Source organism: Myotis davidii, unplaced genomic scaffold, assembly GCF_000327345.1.
Source record: "Myotis davidii unplaced genomic scaffold, ASM32734v1 scaffold269, whole genome shotgun sequence".
Lineage (NCBI taxonomy): Eukaryota > Metazoa > Chordata > Mammalia > Chiroptera > Vespertilionidae > Myotis > Myotis davidii.
Window position 1 is genome coordinate 55,840 of NW_006383008.1, and position 24,297 is coordinate 80,136.

The 24,297-nt window shown below is 38.3% G+C and overlaps 1 protein-coding gene across 5 annotated transcripts in view; it reads left to right on the forward strand.

Moving 5' to 3' along the window:
• The window catches only part of FBXL4 (F-box and leucine-rich repeat protein 4), a 48,738-nt gene that overhangs the window by 8,942 nt on the left and 15,499 nt on the right, over positions 1-24,297 (forward strand). For 3 of the 5 annotated variants that reach the window (XM_015557689.1, XM_006778231.2, XM_015557688.1), the window contains exons 4-6: positions 6,922-7,288; positions 13,711-13,955; positions 20,442-20,655. In XM_015557689.1, the coding sequence (XP_015413175.1) occupies positions 6,922-7,288; positions 13,711-13,955; positions 20,442-20,655 (826 nt within the window). The remainder of the gene's footprint in view (positions 1-6,921; positions 7,289-13,710; positions 13,956-20,441; positions 20,656-24,297) is intronic. The other 2 variants (XM_006778232.2, XM_006778233.2) reach the window with 2 other exon arrangements.

Here is a 24,297-nt window from a genome sequence, read left to right on the forward strand (position 1 = left end):
CCCTACTCTGTGAGGGATGGGGGGAGCTCCTCAACAATCGGCCCTGCTCTGTGCGTGACAGGGGGGAGCTCCCCAACCCCTTGATCAGCCCTGCTGTGTGCCTGATAGGGGGGAGCTCCCCAACCCCCTGATCTCCCTGCAGCTCTGTGTGTGACAGGGGGCGGGGCCACACCCTCCCTATCCGCCCTGCTCTGTTCGTGACAGGGAAAGGCGCCCCAACCCCCTGATCATCTCTGCTCTGTGCCTGATAGGGGGGAGCTCTCCAACCCCCTGATTACCCTGCAGCTCTGTGTGTGACTGGGTACGGCGCCCCAACCCCCTGATCGGCCCTGCTCTGTGCCTGATAGGGGGGAGCTCCCCAAGCCCCTAATCAGCCCTGCTCTGTGTGTGACCAGGTGTGGCACCCCACCTCCCCAATCAGCCCTGCTCTGAGCCCGATCAGGGGCTGCACCTAGGGATTGGGCCTGCCCTCTGCCACCCAGGAGCAGGCCTAAGCCAGCAGGTCATTATCTCGCGAGGGGTCCCAGACTGCGAGAGGGCACAGACCGGGCTGAGGGACCCTCCCGCCTCCCCGAGTGCACAAATTTTTGTGCATCAGGCCTCTAGTATATATATATTTTACATTTAGCCATGGAAGCCTCCATCATGTTTGGGAATTGCTGGACTATACTGCCTATTATTAATTGAGCACCTGGTTTTATGCCATCCTTAGGAGGTAGTAACTGATAGTGTGAATTGGAGTAGCTCAGGAGTTTGTTTGCAGAAAATGGACTTGTAGTCCCAGGACATTAACAATTTAAAAGTAGCCTTTCCTTATTTCGTCCAGTTGCAATTCTTTGTTCAAAGAATGAAGTAGAAAAGTTAGAGTCTATAAGGTCTCAAAACTTCTGACTTCTTGCCTAGTGCCCTATTAAGGGGAAAGAAAATAAGGTAGTATAGAATATCCTACTCCTGAGGATAAGATCTTAATGGGTGGTGGTGTAAGAGGCAGAAAATAGGCTAGCGCAAGGTTACACACTGGAAGAGAGATACAGAGGAGGAATAAAATGACTAATTGAGGTCAGTAAAAAACTGATGGGAATAAAGTTACTTGGGGATAAAATTTAGTGTTGTGGATCTCTTCTGTTTTTTTATTTTTTTATTTTTTTTTTTAGTATTAAAAGCATTTTAACCATATAATAGTGAAGCAAAAGAAAGCAAGGAGAAAGAAAGTGGCTGTTGTGCAGAGAATGTACTGCCGAAAGGAGTTGCTTAATGAAGCAACGATTTCACTTATTGGTAATGGGCTGATCTCATTGACTTCGTGGGCCAACAAGCTTGGTTTTGCCATTTAAGTCAGAGTTGACCAGACTCTTTACTGGTTGATTCTTTTTATAGCAGCTGCCAGTTTGTTAGTTCCGATTAGAAATGGGCTGGGAGGCAAGGAGTGAGTAGGTACCCCCATCAGAATATTATTCCTTTTTTCCTTTTTGTGTTCCTGTCCTTTCCAGTCGCTTTCACTTGCACCTGGTGAAATAGAAGAGCCTTGACAAGAGAACTTTCTTTGAGCTGGCTACTAGATATGCTTACTAACCAGGAGAACGTTTGGTTATAGGGAAGCTGTTTGCATTTATATGCCTGGCTTCCAACCTGAATACATAGAAACTTGCTTTCATGTGTTTCTACTGATCAACATCTCTCTTCCTCTTTAATCTACCTTATGCTTCCAGTCAACCCTAGAGAGACTTTCTCAGTGGCATCACAACAGGTCAGGAGTCACACAGAGTGGCTTGTTTCTTAATTTCCAACCACTGGATACATAATAGTCATTTAGTGCAACCAACGGAAGGAGAAATAGGTGTGCTGGTAAAGAGAGTGCTGTTGGTTATCATCCCAGAGTTAAGTGCCCAGAATGCAGATTGAAGCAGAGCCTGAAAGGGATTCCAAGCTGAGTTCTGCATGTGTGTTACTATAGATTTAAAATACTTACATAGAACATTAGAATTTGGCAGGTTTGTCCAGTAGATAAATATATTATGTGAGCATATATAGTAAGCATGTAAATGTACAGACTATAACGGTCATGACTTAAAACAGTTAAATCATATCAACACTGATTTAAAAAGTTGGTGCTTTCTCATAGAAAAGTGTATGTATGTATCTGTGTGCGCATTTGTACATTTGTTTACATTTGCTTGCTTGTTTTCACTAGTCTTCAAAATTCTGACTTGAGTTTTCTGGAATAAAAAAATACTGTGATATTCTTGTTTGATAAAATAGATACCTTTCTCTTTATAACTTTGAAATAATATATTCTAGTTCTATCAGGGAATTTTAAACAAAAATTCACTTTAATTCAGGTATTCCCAAATCAATTTCTGTTTTGTCTCATCGTTAATTTTAATTTAATCATTTTGCCACAAACCTATAAAATAATTTTTCCATCTTTTAAATCATTTTTCTTTACTTTGTAGGTTATCAAGAAAGTTCAAAAAATATATAAATAAACTAATGATACTTGAAAGTTTTTTTATGTTTAGGTACAATTTTAAATATTTCTAAAAACTGACAGGATATATTGTTCTACTTTAAGTATGCTATCATATTTATAATTTATGATATGTGTATAACTAAATACAGGATGGGGGCAAAAGTAGGTTTAGAGTTCATATGGAAAATAATCCAATAATTAATAATAATATAAGAATAAACTGTTTTGCATACTCACAACTGTAAACCTATGTTTGCCTCACCCTGTATATAATGTTCGTGCTATATAGAAGTCAGAAGCAAGAATGGTGCTAAAATAATATTAACTCTCTGACATACTAGACATGTTAAGGAAGTCTATTTAAATCATCATCTTTACATCCCTGTGACTATTTTGTAACTACCAATTTGTACTTCTTAATCCCTACACTTCTTTCTACCATACAGTATATAGCTCACTATGAAATTAGAGATTATTTTTAAATATAAATAATGATTTCATTGGTCATTGTTATATACTATTGGCATATGCTTCTTTGAAAGCAGTTTGTTGTCTATATTGAGAGACCTAAAAATATTCTTAATCTTTGACATAAAATAGTCAATATAGTCAGTAATATTGTGATAACTATGTATGGTGCCAGTAGGTACTAGGAATATCAGGGGGAACACTGTGTAAAGTATAGGATTATCTAAGTACTTTGCTGTACACCTGAAACTAATATAAAATAATATTGAATGCCCTAACTGGTTTGGCTCAGTGGATAGAGCGTCAGCCTGTGGACTCAAGGGTCCCAGGTTCAATTCTGGTCAAGGGCATGTACCTTGGTTGCAGGTACATCCCCAATGGGGGTGCTATTTTTAAATGTTAAAAAAGTGAAGCATCATTTCACATTGTCTATTCTACAAGATAGATAGAGAGGACTAGTACATTATTACTAGTTTAATCCTCACCCAAGGATATTTTTTCATTGATTTTCAAAGAGAGTGTAAAGGAGAGGGGAAGGAGGAAAGAGAGAGAGAGAGAGAAGAGAAAGAGAAACACTGATTTGAGAGAGACACATCAATTGGTTGCCTCTTGCACGTGCCGTGACCCCTATGGGGGATGGAATGAGGTGAGGGATCGAACCTGCAACCCAAGGACGTGCCCTTGTCCAGGAATCTAACACTGTTCTTCCATGTGCAGGCTAAGGCTCTAACCACTGAGCCATACCAGCCTGGGCTATTTTTTTTTAATTTAAATTTTATTTTTCAGTTATATTTTACATTTAATATTATTTTGTATTAGTTTCAGGTGTACAGCATAGAGGTTAGATGATCATTTACTTTATAAAGTGTTTCCCCCATATTTCTAATACCACATAGTACCATACATAGTTACTACAATATTGCTGACTATATTCCCTATGTTGTATTTTATATCTCCATGACTATTTTGATTAATACATTATTAAAATAGTATATTTCTGTTCTAATCACTGCTTTTCTTTAAGCTTATATTTGTGATTTTTATAGTGTAATTTACATTATACTGCAAATCAAGCTATACATGAAGAACATGCTCATTATTTATTGCAGAGGACCTGGCAGAGGTGATTTCTGTATTAAATTTTCAGTGTTTCTATTAAGCCTTATAAAAACTCACTGAAGCTAAAAACTAGACTGGTTTAGTCCACATGTATTGTGAACCAGTACAGGCAATTATTTCAGATTCCTGAGTGGTCCTTATTTCTTGGATATGAGTCGTTCCTCCAGCATCATCTGATACCATTTTACAGGAGCAAGAAAAAGATGCGTAAAACCAAAATTTGAATTTTCTCATGCATTCCACCATTTACCTCACGATTTTTGGAAATACACTGTCCAGAAGTAGGAATACATTTTCCCACCAACATGGTTTTAAATGTTTAATACTTCTGTTCCCTTGTACCTATATGGCTCGCACTGTTTAACCACAGAGATTTACAGTAGAGTGTTCAAATAATTGCATTGTTAAGAACCCTCAAGATTTTTGCAGTTAACATTTGGGAGCATGTCTTAGGTCTAGACTGCCATTCCAGACTTGCTTTCCTACCTTGTCACAGGAAGAAGAAAATGCCTACCCTGCTTTCCTTTTCTCTTTAAATCTGCCACAACCAGCTCTGTTCCTTAGAATTCTTCCCCTGCCTCTCAACACTGGTTATAGAGTGGGAACAATCTCTGGATACAAATGTTGTTTCTGAATACAAATAGTAACAGGTTCTTTATGTTTGATGGGTTTATTACTAATTTCAGTAAAGAATCAACAAAACTAGCAAATATGGGGGGTTATAAAGTTTCTAGAAACTGCAAAAGTTCCTATTGTTATGATTAGTGTTATCTTTGCTAAAATCCTCATTGAGGTTCTGTCTTAAGCTTTTATTCTTAAAGTTAGAAATTACCATAGTTGCCCTTCTTCCTCCCTTCATGGCCTGAAGACCATCAGGATTCCTGTATGTGGATGACTTCTATAGATTTCTCCCCTGAGTTTCATATTTTTTTTGTCTATTTCAATTTCCTGAACACCTTTCCATTATCAGTTTTTACTTAGATCTAATAGTTCATTTCCTTAAATGAATAGGCAATATACCAAAGGGGAAAATCCTCATATGATTAATAAGTATATAAAACAGTTTATTAGGTAATACAGAGCTATTTCTCTATGAAAGTAGAGATTATTTTTAAACATAAATAATGATTTCATTGGTCATTGTTATATACTATTGGCATATGCTTCTTTGAAAGCAGTTTGTTGTATATATTGAGAGAATTAAAAGTATTGTTAGTCTTTGACATAAAATCTGTGTTAAAAAATTCTGCTACCTAAAGTAAATTAGAAATAAAGGAAAGGTGTTTATTGAAGTATTTTGTTCTATATTTCTAACTTTCTCTGATATATTAGAAAACAATATTAGAGAAATGGTTACATATGACATAAATATGAAAATATTATACTAGTATATACTTAATGATGATATGTTATAAGAAATCTTTAAGTAATTTTGGAAAATAGTTTTTTAAGAAGACGTATGTGCTGTAATACTTTCAAAAATAAAGATAAATTTTAAAAAACCAGAAGACTTATATGAAGAGATAGACTAGGAGTTGGGCCTTGAAAAATAGAATAATCTGTAGTTTGGGTATTTCACTGGGGATAGACAACATGAGTAAAGACACAAAGTTGGAAATAAGTTTATTTTCTGGAAAGTAATGATTAATCTGGCAGTAAAGAAGGGGTGCATTTGGGAGAAATCGGAGAAAATGTTATTCATCGTTATGTGTTAGATACTTGCTAAGTACTGTGGGTATAAGTATGACTAAAAGGAAAATTAAGACTTTAGGTAAAGGCACTCTGTACCTGCCTACACCAAAAATTATAGCTAGTTTAGTAGGATATTGTATCATAGAGGGCTCTGTGGGTTTTACCAAGAAGTTTGCATTTTATCCCTTAAGCCAGTGGCCCTCAGGGTGCCTGGTTACTCCACACTTCTCTCTTTCCCCAACTCAAAATTTACAGCTAGTTAGAAGGACCTATAAAAATAAAAGCGTAATATGCAAATCTACTGAACAGCAGAACAGCGCAAACAATTGTCCGGATGACCTTCCAATCGATCAGTTGGGGGGGCCCCAAGATTGCCCCAAAGAGCGAGGCCCAAGCCACTGAACAGTGGGCTGCAGTGGGTGGGCGGGGCCTCCCTCTGTGGGTGCGATCCATCTTGGAGCCCTGGCTAAGTGGGCAGGGCCTGCCTCTTTGGGGCGATCGATTGTGGGGCTCCCAGACTGTGAGAGGGCACAGGCTGGGCTGAGAGACCCCCCTCCTGAGTGCATGAATTTCGTGCACTGGGCCTCTAGTATTGTATAACCAATTTAGACTATCTCCCTTCCAAATTGGTGGGTATTTCAGGTAATGGCAATTTAGAAGGACATATGTAAGACAATTTCATGAAAATTTAAAAAAACAATGAGTGGATAAAAATATCAAAGATAATGAAAGTTTTGATTTTGTATGATATTAGTAACAGAAATGGGAAAGCTGGAAAAAGAGACGTTTGTGAGGCAAGATGATCAGTTTAGTTTTCACAGTTGGTTGAAGACATGCACTCAGGAGAGCTTTATTTATCCTAAGTGCTTTATTCTTGCTTTGCTTTTTCTAGAAAAATGCATGTTCTTCCTATACTTCTAACTACCTATTCCAATGTGAAATCCCCAAAAAAGACTTTCCAGGGAGTTGTAAAAGTAACTTAAGTAGTAAAAATATTTAAGTAATAAGGTCTATGGCATTTAGTTTTAACGTTTTTTTTTCATGTACTGGAAACAGTACTTGTATTTGATTCTCTTCACCTTATTTAATGTCGTTGCTTCACACTGTAACATATTGGGCATGGGACCATAACCTTAAGGTAACAATAAATCTCATTCTAAACTCTATTATAGGGAAGTTTCTTTCTTTAGCAGATGGGAGATTCTTTGGTCAGAGAGACCTACGAAGGTGAATGCTTCCCAGGCTCGCCAGTTTAAACCTTGTATTAAGCAGATAAATTTTCCCACAAATCTTATACGGCTGGAAGTAAATAGTTCTCTTCTGGATTATTACACTGAATTAGATGCAGTTGTATTGCATGGTATGAAGGACAAGCCAGTACTTTCTCTCAAGACTTCACTTATTGACATGAATGATCTAGAAGATGATGACTATGAAGAAAACGATGATTGTGGAATGGACAATCTTAACAAAAAGCTTAGCAGCACTGCCCTCAGGGAAGGGCCAAATAATGGATATTTTGACAAACTACCTTATGAGGTAAGTCAAATTTATTCAGTAGCAATATTGCAAATAACACAATAATTTTTTAAAGTTTAGGTATTAATATTTATTTTGCTAGATACTAGAGAAATAGAAGTATTGGTAAGGTGTACATAACCTGATGTATATTTTGATTTTGAAAAAACTAGACAAAATTATGTTGAGTAATTTCACCACTTTGGTTTTGGATTGACTTTAATAATTTTGGATAAACTATTAAAATACTTTGTTATATCACTGATTAAAAATAAGCAAACTACATAAACCAGCAATAAATTATACTCCACTACAATTCATAATTATACAATATAAATATGGACAATATGTGCTTAACTTTATACCAGTTAAGTTAAAGATGATTTGTAATTAAAAATAAGAGGATTAATAAGATTGTAAGAGGAATGCTTATTCTATGTAATAGTGCAAAGTTTCTCCAAGTGTCATTTATTTTTCTATACCAACTCTATTCTGTATCCTCTAACTAGCTATAATTTTTGGTCTGGGCAGGTACAGAATGCCTTTACCTAAAGTCTTGTTTTCTGTGTGTCTCTATAAGGGCATTTCTGCAGTATATTTAACATCCCTGGCTCCCAGGCATCAGATGCCAGTAGCACACCCTCTGGGGGTGGGAGTGGGGCCTGGCATTTCGGTCCCCAGCTGAGAACTGCTGTGTGTGGTTAAAAATAATATAATAAAAAAATTTAAAGAAAAAATTATAACCTCAAATTTTAACCAATTCAGACTATCTCCCAAATTGGTGGGTATTTGAGGTTTCATTGTAATGACACAAGTAGCTTAACTTGTGTAGAACAATAAGATAGCCTCTCGAATGCCTTTCAGTAACTATAATGCCTGTGTAACATTTTACAGTTAAAATGCTATTTTTCAGTTACTTCCTGAGAAGTAGCTAAAGTTTCCACATAAAGGTGAATTAAAGGGTCCAAGATAATTCAGTCCATAAGCTAGGGGACCAGGATCCAACCAGGCTTTGTGTTATGGGAAGGTCAAGCTTTGTGTTATGGGAAGGAAGCTTCACGGATTGGACAAGACCCTCTGGCCCTAAACGGGACTGGGAAGATGAAGGGAGAGTTGAGTTGGGGAAAGAGAGGAGTGTGGGATAGTGACAGTGTTGTTCCCCAGGGCTCCCAGGAGGATTTGTCCTGGCAACAGTGGAAGCAGTTCATCTGGAGGAAACGAAATCACTTCTTTGATTCTTACCCATTTCCTAAAACTACAAAATAGAAATTTAAATTCAGCAAAATCTGTTTTAAACAGTTTATTGAATTTTATGCAGACCTAATAAAATGCTTGACACATAGTATTTAAATGAATAAGTGAGAGGAAGTTCAGAGAGAAGGGGAAGAATGCACAGAGTTAAGAAGTGAAAGTGTGTGACCTTGTTTGGAAACTCCAGCATTTCAGTATGGCTGGATCAGGATTAGATAGCAGAAGCTATAAGAGATGAAATTGAATGCAGGCTCAGGGCTGCCTCCCTGCAGAACTCCACAGGACACCATTCCCATCGAAGACAGTGATTGGGACATCCTAGCCTTGGCCGTGTCCCGCCTACTCTGCTGTATCATAGAGAGCACTGTGGGTTTTCCCAAGAGGTTTGCATTTTCTCCCTTCAGCCAGGGGACCTCAGAGTGCCCTGTTATTCCAGTACACAGCAACATCAGTTGTGGAAGTCATTCACACTCACTTTCTTGTATTCTTTTGTAGTCTTCATGGGCTTCTTTTTTTTTCTTTTTTTTGAGTGGGAGAGAAAGGACAAAGTGTAGAATGCTAACTAACATTCCAGGAATTATCTTTACTGTGCAGACATTTTTGTATACGCTTTGGGCCACAGTTAGATAATTGCCCAGGAGTTCAGCATCATGTAAACTTTGTGTTTCATATGTGTAATGACATAAAAAAAGATTGTGGACATTTTCTGTAGTCAGTAGGAAACATTGAAGGTTTTATTTATTTTTAAAAGGGGAATAATAAAATGAGATTTCTGTCTTAGATTACTCTGTTGGTAAATGAAGAATAGACCAAAAGGGGAACAGGGACACCAGTTAGGAAGCTGCTGCAGTAATCTGGGCAAGAAATTATGAATATGAAGCCTTGGGTATTGAAAGTTTTAGAAAGGAGATGAGTGGGAGAAGTACTCCGGAGATGTAGAAGGTAGAAATCAAAGATAACTAGTGAATGTGGAGATGAAACAGAACAACAGAGGGACTTTAGGTTTCTGGTCGAAATGACTCAGTGGGTGGACATGCCATTAATCATGAAACAGTGGGTGAAGGTGGGAAGGACATTCTGACTTTGAGGTGCCTGTGATTCATCAAAGCAGGCTTTTCAGGTTGGGGACAATAGTTTGAAACTCAGGAGGAAGGTCTGATTTTATATTTGAGTGATTCTACTCAAGAGAGGGGAGGAGCACCATCCTATATAATAAAAGCTTAATATGCTAAGTGTCTGGTCTTCTGTCTGGTTGGCCATTCAACCAATCCCAGCATAATATGCTAATGATATGCTAAGGCTGCTCAACTGCTCTGATCACCAGGGGGCAGTCGACTGGTTGACCAGTCACTATGATGTGCACTGGCCACCAGGGGGCAGACACTCCAGGTGTAGGTTAGCTTGCTGCTGGGGTCTGGCTGATTGGGGCTGAGCAAGACCAGTCAGACATGCCATGGAGCCCTTCCGTGGTCCCTCCCCATCTGGCCAACCTCCTGCGTCCCTCCCCAGCCGCAGTCGTGCATTGGTGGGGTCCCTAGGCCTGGCCTGCACCCTCTCGCAATCCAGAACCCCTCGGGGGATGTTGGAGAGCTGGTTTCAGCCTGATCCCTCAGGCCAGGCTGAGGGACCCCACTGGCGCACAAATTTCATGCACTGGGCCTCTAATGGTAGATAAAATTGACCAATAAAATTCTGTAAAGTGTGAATAAAGGACCAAGAATAGAATTCTGGGATACTAACATCTAAGAATCGCATAGAGGAAGACAAGTCAGAAAAGGCACTTCAGAAATATGAGATTGTCTTTAAAACAAAATACTAGGAAGCTAAGTATAGAAAACAAGTGCCCACAGACTTTGGCTGTTGAGGGGTCTTTGATAATCCTTTACCATGATTAGTTCAATGGAGCCATGCCATAGGGTGAGAATGAGAAAACCTTACCATATTTAGTTAAGGCATCAAGGAGGGAGGACAGAGCAGAGACAAAAAGTGCCACGTCTCTACGTTTAAGCAGAAAAATAGTTGTGTTGCTGAAACCGGTTTGGCTCAGTGGATAGAGCGTCAGCCTGCGGACTGAAAGGTCCCAGGTTCGATTCCGGTCAAGGGCATGTACCTGGGTTGTGGGCACATCCCCAGTAGGAGATGTGCAGGAGGCAGCTGATCGATGTCTCTCTCATCGATGTTTCTAGCTCTCTATCTCTCTCCCTTCCTCTCTGTAAAAAATCAATAAAATATGTTTAAAAAAAATAGTTGTGTTAATATAATGTAACTGTGGGCTGTAACATGGGTAAGACTGTCCACCAATAATGACTAATACTGGCATGCTGACTACCACTCCACCCTTTTGTGTCACACTCAAAAAAGGGCATATCAACATGAGGGAGTGTATGTAGTTATGGGTATACCTCTTCTAACTTACCTTTTAAAGGGAGAGAAGATAGGTGAGTGGTATGGTAAAGGATGCAGCAGGGAGAGAAAGTTTCCATTTGCGATGCAGGTTGGGAGAGCTTTCAGCGTGTTTATATGCTGAAAGGAAGGAGTAATAGAGAGGGAAAGCTTTCCAAATATGCAGAGGGTTTAATCGAAACTACAAAGTCAGGTAGAGGAAACCCGGAGATACAAGCAGTAGCCCTCGAGGTCATTAATTAGCCATGATGAAAGCAGCGTGCCTTGTACAGAGGGAATGATCTCACGGTGAATAAAAAGAGAAGCTCTTTAAAAAAAATGTTACCCAAATTATTTAAAGGTAATGCAAATTATTTCAAGGGGGAGAATCACATTTAAATATGTCAAGTGATCTAATGTTTTTATAGTTGAAAATAATTGTATTATGAGTAGAGTGGGTTTGAGGGCAGATAAATTGTGTTTTGGGAGCCCTTCCCAACACATCATGTCCTACATTCACTGTGGTATCAAATGGTACTTTATGCCGGCACACTCCAATGTAAAAGCACATTTTGACAGACACTAGATTAGTAATGATTAATGGATGTTGTCTTGTAGACCTGAAACCTGTTATCTTTTATTTAATCAAAATCCAAAAGTGTTTTTTCACATGTCACATGTCAATGTCATAGTCTCAGTGACTTTTCATTATTCTTTTTCTATTCTGATATTTGCTTAAAATGTAATATTAATTGTCATAGAGTGTTTTCACATAGTACACATCTTTTAATATTGGTGACTTTTGTTTGGAACAATGCCAGAAATTGCTGAGAGTTATTTAAATTACAAATCATCTGGAAAAAGTAAATTATGTATCCTCTGATACAGGGATATACTTAACTTTTAATGCCTCTGTACTAACTGCTTAAAAATTATACTGAATGAACTTTAATACTGTGGTTAAAACAAATTTTTAATTCATTTTACAAATATTTAAGGTCCTACAGTTGCTGAGCTCAGATAGCTCATAAGTTCTTTCAAACATTTAAGAAACAAATAAATCTATACTATTTCCACTCTTTTATAACATAAAGAAAAATAAAAGTTTCACTGTTTTTAATGAAGCCAGTTTAACACGATGGCACATAAAAAGAAAACTGTAGACTGTGTGGTCATCCCTCAGTATCCTCTGGGGATTGGTTCCAGCCCCCAGCCCACCCCTCCATACCAAAATCCTCAGATGCTCAAGTCCGTTATATAAAACTAGTGGCCCGGTGCACGAAATTTGTGCATATTAAAAGGGAATTAATTAGAGGAAATATTTTAATATTGCTATTTGCCCTTTCTCTATAATAGAAGTGTCAGAGATGAAAGAAAATTAGTAAAATGTATATGAAAATCTCCCTCCTGTCAGAGTCTGGGTGTGCCACGGGACCTAGCGTCAAGTCCCCACCCACCACCTGCACGCGCTTCAAAAACGCAGGAGACCCAGACCCGACAGACCCCACCCCCATCAAGCCCATCTGGGCGGGGGGTGCAGCCTCAGGTTCCCCGGCCCAGTGCCAGGGCAGGGGGCGCGGCCTGACATCCCCCATCAAGCCCCATCAGGCAAGGGGCGCGGCCTGAGGTCCCCCATCAAGCCCTGTCGGGCAGGGGGCATGGCCTGAGATACCCCAGCCCGGTGCTGGGGGCATGACCTGAGTTCCTCCGTCAGGCCCTGCGTGTGGGGGGTATGGCCTGAGGTCCCCCAGCCTGGCGCTGGGGTGGGGGGCACAGCCTCAGGTCCCCTGTCAAGCCCCACGGGGGTGTGGGGGGCACAGCCTCAGGTCCCTGCTGATTGCTAGTTAAGGCTCATTACGTGAACACGGCCTCTGCTGTGGGTGCAGCCACCTTGTATTATGGAAACCCCGTCTCCGCTGTGGGTGCTGCCATCTTTGTGGTGGAGCGAAGGCCCTGCGTGTGGGGGGTATGGCCTGAGGTCCCCCAGCCTGGCGCTGGGGTGGGTGGCGCAGCCTGATGTCTCCAGGCCTGGCGCCAGGGCAGGGGGGCACCGGGGTGGGGGGCGCGCCCTGAGGTCCCTCACTCCAGCCAGGCACCATGCAGTCTCAGGTCCCTGTTGTCTTGTCGTGATGTTAGGGCGTCTGGGCTAATTTGCATATACCTCTATTATATAGGTAGATGACATAGTATTTGCATGTAACCTAAACACACCCTCTTATATATTTTAAATTATCTCTAGGTTACTTTTCCCCTTGGAGAGTATTATGCTAACTGAAATAAGCCAGTCAGAGAAAGACCTGTCTGTCTTTTCACCTAGTTTGCCTCTCACCCTTTAAAGCTGAACCTTCCTGATACAAGTCCTCTTTCATTTTGTGGTGAGGCCCCTGTCTTGCGTTAGGCTCTAGTGGCAGCCTGTGCTTCTCTCTATCAAAGCTATTCAAACATGTCACTGTATTTACCAGTCCCCACTGGACTCTGAAAACTTTGAAAGTGGGAACTCTTTTCTCTCTATCATCAGTGTTTGATGTATAGTAGATGTTTAGTAAATATTGAATCTATGAAAATTTGTAGTTTTCAGCAGATTTCCAAAATACATCTTTGCATTATAAAAAAAAATTAGTCGACTTGAGCTGAGTGTACTTTGAACATTTTGAAACGTAATTAAGTCTTAAGTAGGTATGGTTTCTTCTGTTTTGGCTAATTCAGTTCAATGTTGATCTTTTTAGTATGTGAAAATAGTGTTATAAAATACATGATACTGTTGTTCTCTTTTTCATTCTTGATGATATTGGTTTCTCTGTTTTATGTAGCTCATTCAACTGATTCTGAATCATCTTACACTCCCAGACCTGTGCAGATTAGCACAGACTTGCAAACTTCTGACCCAGCATTGCTACGACCCTCTCCAGTACATCCACCTCAATCTGCAGCCTTACTGGGCAAAACTCAATGACACCTCCCTGGAGTTTCTACAGGCTCGCTGCACTCTCGTCCAGTGGCTTAACTTATCTTGGACTGGCAATAGGGGCTTCATCTCTGTTGCAGGATTCAGCAGGTTAGTGCCAAGTTGTTGAGATTATTTCACCAGCAGGCTGTACTTATTATGTAGTAGTTTCCACAATTAAGTTTGAAATCATATACTTTACAGAAATAAAAAAGAAATATTTTGTCCATCATCCTGTTCAGAATGCTTCTGCTTATAAAAGCAAATGAGTTTCACCTTTTCAGCTACACTTCATGATAATAGGAAGGGAAACTATGCCCTTTACCTCATATTTTTAAAATCCCAAATAACTTTAACAGAACTCCTTTTTTTTTCTTTCTCATATTTCCAGCACAGATGATTAACACATTTAAAAAACTATTTCTCAATCAAAATCCACCTCTCTAATGTGATTTGTCAGAAATGGAAAACAATTTATTATAGAACATTTTTAATTAAATCTTAATTACATGTGCAATACATCACCCAAATTTAGAAGCACATTTAAACTAATTATGTTGAAAATGCAATTGCATGCTAACGAGGCGACCACACTTGCAGACCTGCCCAGGTGTTTCTGCTCCTTTCTATTTAAGCATTTAGTTTCTTTGCTATTAAATGTCACCTGTTAAACATGGTAAAGCTTGCATCAGTGCATATTCATTTAGTAATGCCATGGTAATTTTTCTTATGGTACAAATAGGTGTTTTTCTCTTAACCTTGATGATGGTTATTCTCAGAGTGTGCTACAATGTAATCCCATCATTTCATTAAGCTAAATAATGAACAAGTAGAAACTTTGGGAAAACTACCCATTATTTTTTATTAATGAATACTCTCCTACCCTGTTTTTCGAAGTTAAAAATGAACTTCAGTTCTCCCGACACACATCCCTAGTGGCCACATTCTTGAACAGTGGTTTATGAATTAGAAATTTATATATTGAGCCTTATTTCCCCTTGACTTACATTATAAAAATAAGCATGAAGTTCCATAAAATAAAATAAATATTTGATACCATTATATTCACATACAATAATAATGTTTTAAATACTAAAAGTGTGTTCAAAATGCTAATATTGATAGTTTATGCAATGAAGTGAAAAATTTACACAAGCATTTAATAGCTTATTAACACATGTTGAAACCATGGATGTACTGACTGCCTGTCTTTTCTGCCATAAATAGAGCCAGGGAAAGGGGTTCTTTGATAAAATATTATGGTATTGTGGGTCAGAGATTCTAAAGACTTTATAACATGCTATGTACACCAAATTCTTTTTCATTAGGAGGAAATATCTGTAGTAGAAAAATAAAGCATTTCTTTTAATAGTGTGGTTTCGGTGAATTTTTTTAAGTTGCTTGAGAATGACAAGTATTTAGTGGAACATTCTTTAGTCCTTTCTACTCACCCTTGCCCAAACTCACACTTCATTCACAAATTTTCCTCTCTGCTAATAGGATCAAGAACTGAAGCTAATGATGATTATGGGTATTTAGAGCATACACTATGGATTATAAACCAACAAACTGAGAGCAGATAGAACAGTTGGTGTCAGTAAGCATTATTTTACATTATAAGGACCTTTCTGGTATTTTAAATAGACATTAAAGGAAACATTGGTAGTGAATGGCTAAACTCCAGCTTCTTTGGCAAAATGTTGCCTATAAAAATGTTATAATGAGTAAAAGGTAAAGGTAATATTAAATCAGTTTTTGAAAACTCTCTGAATGTAACTCATTCTGATGCATGAGCAGAAACATAAGTTGTGAGAAGAAAACTTAGGAATGCTATTTTTAAAATTTTAGACTCATAATGACTAAAGATCTTCTTTTACAAGGTTAAAGCTCCAGTCTACTTTCTCACCAGCAATTTCTGTTTCATTTTCAATCCAGCCATGTTAGTTGCTGTGGGGCTGTTTGAATAATCACAAAAGTACACATACATAAATTTAAGTTTTCCATATTTTACTGTAGTTTTCAGCCAGTAAAACCATAAATCTTGATGGCATTCCTTTAAGCATAGTCATTGTTCCCATAAGAAAAAAAATGTTTAAATAACAGGGAGGGAATCTTTTTGGGGGTGCAGAAGATGCTGGAGTTTTGCCTCCTGATTGCTGTTGGCCCCCATGACTTGACTGCTGAATTGATAGTCATTATGGCTTGTAGGCAGCATTCCCAGAATAAACAATAAATATTCATGGCTTGATTATTAATGAATAACCTATGAATAAGTTTGGCCTATTTGTGCTCATTACTGTGAAGAAGACTTATTTATAATACTTTAAAGACAAAAGTACATTTTTAGACTAGAGACCAATGATGATGAGCTGCTATTTTAGCAAGTCTTTGTGGGAAAAGTTTGATACAGTTTATTTTTGTTGCCTAAAAACCTAATCCTCACAAGTTGGAACTGTTTAACTGGATTTTAAAGAATTTTTTAGGAATTCATATTATTCAAAATAGCAGGGAAATAGGTTAAATTGGAATAACAAGAATTTAAAACTTTTAATCAGTTATTAAAATCCTATTCTAGCTACAGATTTATGATTTGCAATTTCAAGTACTGCTTATGCAATTATTATTCATAAAAATCACATATATTATAATTCTACTTTTCTTTTATAATACAGTTCCCTAAAGTCTTGGCTATTCCTTAATCATATCATTCTGATGTTCAAAAGCCTAGGTACTGTTTTTCTTCAAATAGTTACCCAAACTGATCACCTTGATCTCCATCTCAGTTAGGCAGAGATTTTTACCCTAACCCTCCACTTGTTTCCCTCAGAAACATTCTTGAACACTTTCTAGATTCAAGAACTTTATTAGATGTCTGACACAGAGCTTCAGTTTTATGGGATAAAGAACTTACTACCTATTTACTTATTATTTTATTCAATTGCTTGCCTGTACTTCAAACAGTTGTCTCTTTTTGATTGTCAATATCTAGAGATTAGAGATTACTTACTGATTTTCTTCTACTATTACCAGATAATACTATACACAGTTAGGCAGGAAGTCTTGTTTTTAATGGCTTTATTTTGGACCAGATGTAATAAATAATGTTCCAAGTTATTTGAGATTAAGAATGATCTTAAATGTGCTATTTTATAAAACTCCATAAGGGTCAGCTAACAAAGCATAAGATTAGGAATCAGGGGCGATGGATATTTGTATCTAATTCTCCCCTTACCTTTCTATATCAGGAGGATTGTGGGGATTAGTGCCTTTTATTTTGTGATGAGTAAACTCAGATTAAATCATTCATTCATGTGATGTTAATTATTTTAGGATGCAAGTTACAATTTAGTAAATTACTTCTTAGGTGTTTACATTACTCTGGACAAATTAATTCACCTCATAAGGATAAGCAATTTATTTCTCTCTCCAGAGACTCCTTTTCTTATAGCAGGAGACCTAGTTTGGGATTGTTTATCTGAACCTAGGTCTTCTCATAATACCTTCAAATCAAGAAATACTTTATGAGAATTCATAATCTGGAATGAATAGGCTGTAGGAATTAAGGAAGCTGTAGTTCTCTGTTTAGGTGACCAATATCACAATTGAGATGAAAAATAGAGGATCAAGACAAAAACATTATGTAATTATGCATTAAAATAAGATGTACATGAGCAGCATTAAGGAAGGAAATGAGTTATATTCAGCTAATTAATTGGGTCTGCTGCTACTTCTGCCTTCTTGGAATGGACATGTTATGAAAAAGTAGGTAATGTAGATCTTGTAAATTTAGGAAGAGTGACTGGGGATGTTGACCAAATAATCTGCTCAGAGTGAAAATATGCACTAAAGGAAAAGAGAGACATAAAGGCAGTATAGGCATGGCTATTATTGTGCTTTCAAATCCTGTCATTCATTACATCAGTTTGGCAAGTTTTCTAGTCTCTTTACAGTTGGCTTTCTGCTGATTGGCTTGATGTCACTCTAAATTCTTTAGAGGGAAAAGTTCAACAATGAGAGCAAGGAGAAAAGGGATGTTAAAGTATCCCAAATCCAATATGAAAAAGAATTGTAGAACAAAGTGCTTTGTTCTCTAAATAATGAAGACCTTTAAGAGATAAGATGCTTAAACATTTTAATTTTAAGAGAGTTAAATACTCATTTAACTTCTGTGAGCTGCAGTTAATTTCAGAAGTATCAAATCAAAATAGGATATCATTAGTTCTCTGAAACTTTATGTCCATTTATTACTAGATTGCTAGTTTATAAATAACTGGAGGCTCAGTGCATGAAATTCATGCACTGGAGGGGGGTCCCTCAGCCCGGCCTGCCCCCTCTCACAGTCCAGGAGTCCTCAGGGATGGGAGGTGACCTGGTGATCAGGGGAAGGCGACGCCCCCATCACACCTCTGCTGCTGCCACTGCCGGCAGCGCAAGCCTCGGCCAGGCCTGGTTACCTGAGCCTCGGGCTGGCCCTGGGCCCTCGGGCAGCTCTGGGCAGCTGGACAGCCACCATCCAAGGCTTGCCTGGGCCTCGGGCCGGCCCTGGGTGGCTGGGGGATTGAGGGGACTGAGGTTCTCGGGAGACAGGCGCATGAGGCAGGCCTGGCCTTGTCGCATGCCTGCTGCCCCGGTGGGCTGAGGGGACTGGGCGCCGCCATCTTTGAGGGGGTGCCAGGCATTTATTAAACACTAGAGGCCCAGTGCATGAAAATTCATGCACTGGAGAGGCGGGCAGTCCCTCAGCCTAGCCTGCTCCTTCTCACAGTCTGGGAGCCCTCAGGGGTGGGAGGTGACCTGGTGATCCGGGGCAGGTGACGCCCCATCACACCTCTGCTGCTGCCACTGTTGGAAGCACAAGCCTCGGCTGGCTCTGGTTACCTGAGCTCCTCGGGCAGCTGGGCAGCTGGACAGCCACCATCCAAGGCTTGCCTGGGCCTCGGGCCGGCCCTAGGTGGCTGGGGGATTGAGGGGACTGAGGTTCTCGGGAGACAGGCGCATGAGGCAGGCCTGGCCTTGTCGCATGCCTGCTGCCCCGGTGGGCTGAGGGGACTGGGCGCCGCCATCTTTGAGGGTGTGACAGTAATTGGCATATTCCCTCCTTTTTGGCTGTGGGCGCTGCCATCTTTGTGATGGTGTGAGGGTCAATTAGCATATTCCCTCTTTATTAGATAGGATGAAGAACTACCCAAAACTAAGTATACTCAAAAAAAGGTAAAAATGCTAATTTTGTCATATTCCTTGGGAGTAATTTGACCCTATTGAGGGAAAAATACCCTGAATTCGTAGAACTTTGTCTATCCAAGCATAGGGGGAACTTAAATTCTTCAAGTGAATTTTCATAATTGGAAGATTCATTTAACAGTTCTGATCAAATAAATTTGTAGCAACTGTTTTTATTGTTTGAATATGAGTTGTCCAAGATATAACTTTCATTTTAGTGTTTGTGGGGTGCTTTGACCTTTCCAAACTGTTTTCACATATTATTTGATGTTCAAAACCATGAGATAGTGTGGTGAGTGCTATTAGATAATTCTAGTCTGTCTTTTCCAGGCGAGGAAATGTTGGGTAAGTGCATTTTCCAAGGTTACATGCTAGGAAGTAGGAGAACGGGACAAAAAATCCAACTTTTGATTTAGAAGTCCAGTGTTATTTCCTTTACTTACTTAAGTGATTGATTTAGTCAGTTTTATTTTGTATATGTTTTAATCATTAAATCATTTAGGAAAGAGATTGGCATAAATAAATGAATAGTATGTAACTAATGTGACACTGACTAGGCAAGAGGATGTCGAGAGATCTGGATAGGGATGATGGGTGTACTGTTTAAGGATTCAGTTTGCTTAGCTGATAGTTTCATGGATTCAAATACTCCTAGACTCACATTTACTTTTAGATTATTTTTCAGATGATGATTATGGTCAGGACTGTTTTCCCCTATCTGTAATGTAACTAAGATAAAGATGGTTATTTTTATTCTGAGAAGGAACTTTGGGTCCTCCAGGTTGAATTGTTTCTGTGTACTTTATGTGAAGCTGCAATTGAATATCTTGTAGTAATTTCAGTGTCAGTCCAACTGCTAAATAGTAACAGTTACAAGGAACATATCACAGCAGTACAGTTAAGCTAACCCAGTAAGAGTAGGCTAGTCTGATTTGTTTTGAGGTCATTTAATTAAAACTGTCACTGTACATACTACATGCAAAATAAGTTATCCAGTGTTGAATGGGTGCTGTGTGGGGAGAAATACCTTCCAAGAGTTTAGAGTTCTGTTATGTTTTGTTTTTTGGCTCTACTAACTTAGATGCTAATGTCATGTACGTTGGAGAAACACATACTCTGCTTTCTTAATTTTTCTCTTAGCATTAGTTGAAGTTTTTTGTGATATGAGTCCATTTTATCTTCTCAGGTTACTTTATTTTAGCCTAACCATGCCTATTTTAGTATGTAGTAAGTGAGGATTTGAGTGAAACAAGTTTTACATTTTTCCTCATGGGAATCCATTCTTCTGAAGGTGTCTGCTTAGAGTTGATATAATTCCAAATACTTGCAGAAATACTTTTAGCTTTATAAAATTCACAGAGAACATTATTTTTACAGGTTTCTGAAGGTTTGTGGATCCGAATTGGTGCGCCTTGAGTTATCTTGCAGCCACTTCTTAAATGAAACTTGCTTGGAGGTTATTTCTGAGATGTGTCCACATCTACAGGAGTTAAATCTCTCATCCTGTGATAAGCTACCACCTCAAGCTTTCAACCATATTGCCAAATTATGTGGCCTTAAACGACTTGTTCTCTATCGAACAAAAGTAGAGGTAAGAATAACTCATTTACATCTTTGCTAGTATCACAGGCAACTGAATATTTAGTTATTCATAATAATGTGATTTCTGGTTTTTAAATAGATTAAGTTTATGATGCCACCTGGCTATTCAAAAATCATTAAACTGATTCAGTCATTTCAAAACTATTTAGCATCTTTTGTGTTAATTTTTTAGTTATAAGAAAATGTTCTTCTCTGTGCTCTTAAAATTTTTGTAATGCTGTTCATGTTTCCAGGTAAAGAAACAAGCAATGGGCTGAGGTGAGCTGAAATGCTGGCAGGGAATGAGTTAGAGAAAGGAGCGGGAGCATGGTATGGAGGAGGACATTTGCTTGGAGCAGGAGGAAACAAAGTGGAATTTTTCCAGGACCAGACTTAGAGTTAAAATTCCCGATGCCATAGCTCATGAGTCTCATTTAAGAAAAATGGAATTATGTCATATATATTGATTGGCTTTTTCCAAATACTGTATCTGTGACATCTTTCCAGGCCATTGCATATACCAGTTGACTGTTTTCATTAACTGTGTGGTATATGTTATGCGATCTTCTATTCAACTGTTCCCCAAATGATCAACATTTAGCTTTTCCCAGTCATTTGTTTTTACAAACTATCACAAAATTTTATGTGTACAAGCTATTACTGCTGTGGGATAGAGTCCTGTAAAAGGTATTGCCAGGGTGTCCCTGCAGTCAACACCCTCTAATTGTTCTATGCTTGTGCCCTCTTCTCCAGTCTTGCTGGCCTTCTTTCTATACCTTGACATTCTGATCTGGTGCCAACTCATGGCTTTTCCTCTTCTGCCTGTCTGTAATATTCTTCAAGCTTATTACATGGCTGCCCTCTTCTTAGCTTGATATTCAACTTAAATTGTTCTTTTCAGAGTTGGCTTCTTAGACATTGATAAAGGTAGGCCCCTCCCCAACTTCCCCATCTAGGTTGTCTCTTTTGTGTCGCCCAGTTTTTTTTTCTTTCCCGCACCTTTATTAGTTTGAAATTATTTGTTCTCTTGCTATTTTCTGTCTCCTTACACTAGGAGGTGAGTTTCACGAAAGTAAGAGCTTTTATCTATTTTTCTAATGGCCATCTTTCTAGCATCTAGAATAGACTTGTAAAGATTGGCCATTCAGTAAATGTTTATTTACCTTGATCAAGTATTCAGTCTCTTAATATTTCAGTTTTTCTAAAATGTAGATAATAAAAAATACAGATCTCATATCGTCATTGTGAGAATTACATTACATGTAAAGTGCTTACAGAGTGCCTAGAACATAGGAAACTCAGTATTAGCTGCTAATAACAGTAGTAGTAGTGATATATTATCATGGCAGTTTTGTAGTATGTTTTGCCATGTAGTAGGGGAAATCTCCTTTCTAGTTTTTTTTGAATGTTGTTTTTTTCATAAATCCTTATATATTATTCTTCCAGATATGTCTCTCATCAAGAATTTTATTAAAAGTACATTCATTATATTTCATTTTGCTCTTTAATAAGGCTTTTTTATCTGTTCGTGTAGGTCTTGTTTTACGTCCAAGAGCATATTATAGTTTTCTTCACCTACATTTTATATCTTTCTGGTTAAATTTATTTCTTGCATTTCATAGTCTCAGAAACTTATTTCTCTTCTACTTAATTTTAACTTATTATTGTTAGTATAAAGGAAAGTTAGTCTTTTGTGTATTTATCTTGTATCTGCTCACCTTACTAAATACTTATGATTGTTATAACTTTTTACTTATGTCTTTTGTATTTTCTAATCATGCAGTTATATAATCTGGAAATCAACTTACTTTTCCAATATTTAAAGTGTTACTACATTAGATAGAACTTCGTAGATAATGTGGAATAATAGAGACACACAAGTATACCGGTCTTATTTCTAATATAATGGGATGTCTGCAATGTTTTATGTTTTTTATATTTATCCAAAAGGTACTTAGTATATATTATGTGCCAGGCTACTAGGCAGTGGGACTTCAGTAGTGAACTAAACAGACAACTCCTCATGCAGCTTACTAATTTCATTTGTTGTTTGATGGTATTTGCAGATAAGTAGTCTTTATCGTTCTTGTTTAAGAATATTTTTAAAAATTATATATTGATTTCAGAGAGGAAGGGAGAGGGAGAGAGAGATAGAAACATCAATGATGAGAGAAAATCATCAGTTGGCTGCTTCCTACATCCCTCCCCCACTGGGGATCAATCCCACAACCCGGGCATGTGCCCCTAACCAGAATCAAACCTGGGACCCTTCAGTTCACAGGCCCACTCTCTATCCACTGAGCCAAACCAGCTAGGGCTTATTTAAGAATATTTTATAAGAAATGTATCTTTTAAATTTTTAAAGCTTCTGTTAATACACTTACCTTTTTTCTTCTTTTATTTATTAACTGGAAGCCTGATGCACAAAATTTGTGCTAGAGTAGGCCTTCGCAGCCACGGCTGTCTGAATCCCTCCCTTGCAGCTGCTGCCAGCTGCCTGGATCCCTCCCTTGCAGCCATGGCAACTGCAGCCCCAGCTTCGTTCCAGAAGACATCTGGTCTAATTAGCATATTATGCTTTTATTATTATAAATATAATTGTTTGTGTTGAATAATCCTTGCTTTCCTGGAGTAATCCCTACATATTTTTAATATAATACATAGCTAGGTTAATTTCCCAACATTTTGGAGCCAAACTATTTGGATATAGATTCTAGTTTTATCATTTACTAATCACGTTCCCTTTTGGATGTTACTTGATCCCCTGTACTTCAGCTTTCCCTTCTATAAAATGGAGATAATAATAGTATGCATCTCAAAGATTTGTTATGAGGATTATTTAATACACATAAGTTGTCTATAACAGTGTCTGATTCATAGTGAATATTCTTTTTTAAAAAAAGAATAGTTTATTGATTTTTAGAGCAAGGGGAAGGGAGAAAAGAGAGACATCGATATGAGACTGAAACATTGATAGGCTGCCTCCTCACGCCTCTTACCATGGATTGAGTCGACAATCTAGGTGTGTATCCTGACTGGGAATCGAACCAGCAACCTTTTAGTGCATGGGACGATGCCCAACTGAGGCACACCAGCCAAGGCCATAGTAAATATTCTTTAAGGGTTTACACTTATAAATACTTTCATCTGCTTCCTGAAATGAGATTGAACTGTGGTTTTCCTTTCCATGCTCTCTTATTAGGTATGGGGCTAGGATTGTGACAGCATAGCAAAATGACTTGGGAAACGCCCATATTTTTATCTGATGTCTAATAACTTGAATAAATGGGAATTACCTGTTAGATAAAATTTACCTATAAAACCACCTGGTGTATAGCTCTTTTTTTTTTTATTTGGCAAATCAAATTAGATACCTTTTTCTAGGCATAGCTTTTTTTCCTCATCCATGGAAGCCTGAATGTGTGTGAGTAGAAGAGCTTCTTTGTAATGCAGCATTCCTGATTTGGGGCAAAATGTTTAGCTAGAGTTTAACCTGATATGGTGGAAAGAAGACTGATTCTAGTAATGACCCTGCCAGTAACAAGCTTAATGATCTAGATTAAGTCACATTGTCTCTGATATTCCTAGATTCTTTATGTGTAAAATGAGAAAACTGTTGACCCTGGATGCCAGGGTAAAGATAATGTTAGTC